This window comes from Perkinsus marinus, assembly GCF_000006405.1.
Source record: "Perkinsus marinus ATCC 50983 genomic scaffold scf_1104296934348, whole genome shotgun sequence".
Lineage (NCBI taxonomy): Eukaryota > Perkinsozoa > Perkinsida > Perkinsidae > Perkinsus > Perkinsus marinus.
The window spans coordinates 1-5280 of record NW_003214835.1 but is presented as its reverse complement, the minus strand read 5'-3'; the positions used below and the strand labels follow the sequence as shown (position 1 = coordinate 5280).

The 5280-nt window shown below is 39.2% G+C and overlaps 2 protein-coding genes across 3 annotated transcripts; both read left to right on the top strand.

Moving 5' to 3' along the window:
• Nucleotides 1-176: 176 nt before the first annotated feature.
• Pmar_PMAR012304 (Cg4 protein, putative) lies at nt 177-2088 on the top strand (the record flags this gene model as incomplete). 2 transcript variants are annotated; one of them, XM_002784941.1, is made up of 6 exons in its annotated part: nt 177-202; nt 258-783; nt 832-973; nt 1022-1160; nt 1212-1326; nt 1378-2088. In XM_002784941.1, the coding sequence occupies 6 exons, from the start codon at nt 177-179 to the stop codon at nt 1924-1926; spliced, it is 1497 nt and encodes a 498-aa protein (XP_002784987.1). In that variant the 3' UTR covers nt 1927-2088. The 2 variants fall into 2 exon arrangements, with proteins under 2 accessions (XP_002784987.1, XP_002784986.1); XM_002784940.1 differs by having other exon boundaries at nt 1257-1326; nt 1378-2075.
• Nucleotides 2089-4111: 2023 nt separating this feature from the next.
• Nucleotides 4112-4757, top strand: Pmar_PMAR012303 (hypothetical protein; the record flags this gene model as incomplete). Its single annotated transcript, XM_002784939.1, has 3 exons — nt 4112-4203; nt 4289-4316; nt 4713-4757. 3 exons carry the CDS (start codon nt 4112-4114, stop codon nt 4755-4757), a joined length of 165 nt encoding a protein of 54 aa, XP_002784985.1.
• Between the last annotated feature and the right edge of the window lie 523 nt (nt 4758-5280).

Sequence of the window (5280 nt, the reverse complement as noted above, 5' to 3'; positions counted from 1 at the left end):
AGGCATTGAAGGAAGCTAACATTACTATTGATGATTTACATTCAGTAGAGATCATTGGTGGTGTATCTAGAGTACCATTCATACAACGTACTATTGTTGATACTCTACATAAGGACTTATCTCGTACTCTTAATGCTGATGAGTGTGTAGCACGAGGATGTGCATTACAAGCCGCTATGTTATCACCCCTATTCAAGGTTAGGTAATATACATCATGTAACATCATCATTATGATCAGGCTACCTCGTCGTTTTTAGGGACTTTGCCGTTACTGATTTTACTCAACAAGGCATTGAGGTAGCCTGGCAGCAGCAACAGCAGGCAACATCTACTACTGATAATGATGATGTTGAAGGATGTTCTTCTATCATCAAGAGGACTGAGGTCTTCCCACCAAGATCTACACTTAATACGGTTAAGATGCTTACCTTCTATCGTAAGGAAGCCTTTGAGCTATGGGCACAATATACCAACAGTGAGGACCATGGCGATGATGCATCTCTTGGGAGATATACTATACAAGTACCTCATAATAGTGAGAATGATGAAGGACCTAAGAAGATTAAAGTCCGAGCTAAGCTCAGTCTACATGGTACATTCAGTATTGAGAATGCTATTATGATAGAAGAGGAAGAGTATCAAGTTGTAGAGAAGGAGCGTAGACGACGACGACCTATTAATAAGGAAACTAATGATGATGAGAATATGGTAGATGCCTCTCCTTCAGCAGCAGCAGCTACTACTACTATTACCAATGATGATGTGAATATGCAGCCTGCTGAGGTACAACATCACGTGGATTCAATAATACATCATCATCATCATCCTTAGGCTCCTGCTGCTCCTGCTGCTTCTGGTATTAGTAGTGAGAAGGAAGGAAAGGGAGATGAGTTCGAGGAGGACGAGGAGGAGGAGCTAGTTGAAGTGACCAAGATTAAAACTCGGACTAAGAAGACCGATATACCCATTATTCGTACGATATCATCATTACTATTATTATCCTCTCATTCTTGTTATATAGGTTCTGGTCTACCTGGTATGTCGGAAGATAGGCTAAGAGCTGCTGAAGATGATGAGTTAAAGATGAGAAATATTGATAGGGAAGTGGCGGAGACTGATGAGAAACGTAATGAGTTAGAGAGCTATATCTTCGAGAGCAGGTAGTAGTAGTAGTAGTTGATTTACTATTACGATTAATATTCTACTATTAGGGATAAGATAAGTTCACCATCATCTAGATGGTATGATTTCCTTAGTGCAGCCCAGAGAGAAGAATTATCTAATATATTAATGCAGACTGAGGATTGGGTATATGATCATTATGAGGTATCATTATTATCTAATATGATAATAATCATTTGACATTATCTCATTCAGGCTACTAAGGCTGAGTACATGGACAAGCTGATAGAGATACGTGCATTAGGAGATGGAGCTGAGAGTCGTGCTATGGAAGCTAGTCTAAGACCTGAGGCAGAGGCTAGAGCACAGGATGTTATACAGAAGTATAGGTCCTTAGCTCAGTCTCCTGATATTGCCTATGCACATATTGCTATTGAAAGGAAAGAGTATATATTAGAAGAATGCCATAAACTGGAATCATGGTTATCTCAACAGAAGGCATTACAAGTTAGACAACCTCTTTATCTACAACCAGTATATACTGTATCACAGCTCAATGATAAGACTGATGCCCTTATCAAGTTGGCTGATGGTATACTGTCTGAGAAGCCTCCATCATCACCACCATCATCTAAGAAGGCTCAAGACGAGTCGGCCGAGTCTAATAGTAAAGAAGAGGAGAGAGGCTCTCCTGAACCCATTGTAGAGGAACCTGATGATAGCTCTGATGATCAGGATGGAGAAGAGGAGGAGGAGGAAGTTGCTAAGGATGATGATCATCATCATCATATGGATGTTGATTAATACACTTATAGCATTTTTGCTAAATACCAGTACTATCGATAACAAAATATATTGATAATATACCCCTCATATACTACAGTTATCGTGATGATGATAGTAGTAATATCATCATCATAATCAGTAGCCTTTAATGATAACTATCACTGTTAGTTCCTCGACCGTAGTAGACAGCAGAGAAACTTTAATAGAGTTGTTGTGTTGAGAGAGTCAGTTAATAGTTAATGGTTCACCATGAACCATATCGAGTATAATTAATATAGTTCATCTGAGAAGATAGCTTGTCGTCTTTAATTATTATTAGAGGAACCCTTATATTCAGGGTAGTAGTGGTTAGTCACTACGATTAATAACGACGACGACCATGCCTTTTACTATCGTAACAATGCGGATGATGTAGTAATCGGTAGTTTCATATTACTATACAGAGCTGGATACTTTTACACACGTTATCCATTGAGTACAGGTTGGAGGAGGAACAACCATAAAGGTCATGATGACTCTGTTGACCCACGAACCATAATGGCTCAATCTCCATCACATATCCTACCATCTATTAATTAGATAGGCGTTTCACCTTTCATTATAGCTAAGAGCAGCATCGAAGAGTTCGAAGAGGGCAGCATGTTCTTCTGCTGTTTGAAGGCCATGTAACGGACAATTGATTGATGTAACAACTAGATCCTCACATAAGGAGGATGAGAGACCACCGAGTTACTCTTATTTGGTCATTCTCTTCTTTTCTGTCATATTCGGTTCTCACCATTTTGTCATTGCACCCTAGTACAATGTTGCCCCGTGATAAGGAGTTCGGCGGCTACCTTCGTAGTCAACGAAGATCAGAGATTAGAGATGATCGAAGAACGCTGCTACTCGATACTCGTTATTCTCGAGTATTTCAAGCGTGATATGCTGCACTACCACTACCACCCGAGTGACGTACCGTACAGCGGCGGCGGCGTCGGACTTCCCACGACTGGTGTCGGAGATTCTACCATGTTGTGATGATGCTATCATCTTGCTAGCAGCATCTGTATATCTATTCATATGATGTCAGTGACAACAGTTCTGGTTGATGATGATGATGATCAAGTGGTACTACTACAACAACAACAACTATCCCGACGATTTGAGCTGACATGAAATGTTATTATTATCCGTCCTACGTAATGATGATGATATAAACAACTGTCGTCTATGGCGGCTTCTTCTTCACTCATTGTCAAGAGCAGCAGCTACTCGATCGAGATCGGGACTGAAGAGGTTATTGCGAGATATTCTTGGAGAGCCTATCGTAGCAGCAGAGTAGCAGATCGATGAGGGTATGATGATGATGACCGCCGGCGGCGGCGCCGGCTTGATCACGACCGAGGAGGGATGTACAGCTGCTGCTGCTGCTGCTGCTGTTCACAGATGGTCGGAGCCGACATCCAAAAGACGAGACATTATTGAAGATTGAAGGATAGATGCCAAGAGCTAGGTGTAGTGAGTCCATGCTACTACTACTACCCGATGGCGGTGGGCTCTCTTGTATGATGATGATGCTCATCGTCGTCGTCTATGATGCCTGTCTATCTTTATTAGACAACACAGTTCAATAATATTTGGTGATACTACTAAAAATTAACTAATTTCTTCTCTCGCTTCTTGTGGTTATTCATCATCAACATCAATTCATCATCATAATACATGACCATTGGTCACGACCATATTTTACGTACAATAACTCACCTCAGTACTCAACTCGTTAGTAAGTAGGGAGCGGCGGCAGCTATAGAACATATCGATTGATTTGATTTCATCCCCTTAGACCGTTGTTGAACAACGATCTTCTGACAACAATCATGACGACGACGACGACGACGACGACGAGACTAACCAATCCGCCGCATAAGTAGTTCAACAACAACAACAACAACAACAAGAAGAAGAAGAAGAAGAAGAAGAAGAAGAAGGAATATGAATATTATAATATGATTAATACACTAACACTACATAAAGGTGGCACATAATGGTAACTACTATCCTCATTATTATCATCATCACTAGCATCATTATTATTATTGTATAAGGTTAATAAAGCCTTCGTTAGCCGATCTTTAAAGTGAGGTGCAGCGTCCATTATACTACTCACCACAGTGTTAAATAATACTACCATCTTATTATTATTATTCCCGACCTTCACATGATGTTCGTCGTCGTCATCATCATCTGTATAACCATCATCATCATCATCATGATGGTTGTTGTTGTTGTTGTTCTCGAGAGCTTGTACAATAGGTAATGGTATGGTAGCCATTATTGCTTGCTTCTCATTATTATAATCATCATCATATACCTTATTACTGTTAGCTACTACTGCTAGATACACTACTGCCAATGCTATCACATTAGTACATTCCTCATCAGTAACTACTAATATTGTATCATCATCATTATCATTCTTCTTATTATTATTCATCATGTATATATTATCATATAGTATACCATTGACAATTACCTCATCACAGAGTAATATAGCGGTACTAATAATTGAATAATATGATGATGATGATGATAATATAGTAGAATAGTTGGCTACCATACGTAATAGTGTTACAGCATTATTAATGTATGATGATGTATTATAACCAATTAGATGTAATACCGTAGTTTCTACAAAAGAAGAAGGAGTAGTAACAACCCTATACAACTACTACTACTACTACTACTACCAGTATTATGTATTATATGTTCCCGATACTGCCAATACTCCTCCATACTACTAGTAGTAGTACTTATTGTCCTAGGCCTATGCCTATCATGATGATGCTGCTGCTCTCCTCCTCATGTAGATGGACCGTAGATACAACTCGAAGAGCCGAATTGATACAATGTCGTAGCGTTACTTCGGCAGCAGCAGCAGCAGGAGGTTGTATATCTATAACAAGCAGTATGTTATTGAGAATACTATTCTTCTTGTTGTTGCTCTTATTGTTAATACCTGTATTATTATTATTATTATTATTAACAACACTATTAGTGCTGAGTGATGCCTTAACAGCTATCCATAAGGTTGCAGCTATTGTTGATGTTAACTCCTCATTGTATGTTGTTGTTGTTGTTGATGTTATAGGCTTATCATCTTCATCATGCATAATCCTCCTCATAGTCGTCATGGTGGTCGTGGTCACAGTTGAATACATCATACATGCTGCATATAGAGTAGCTCTATCCCTGATAATCATAATACTAATGATAGTAATATATCGTATTATGATTGAATATATCATTACAATCCTGCATCTCTCCCAGCTAGATATAGAAGCATAATGGATGCCATCCTTGATGATGATGTTGGGGTAGAGATATGTTGGG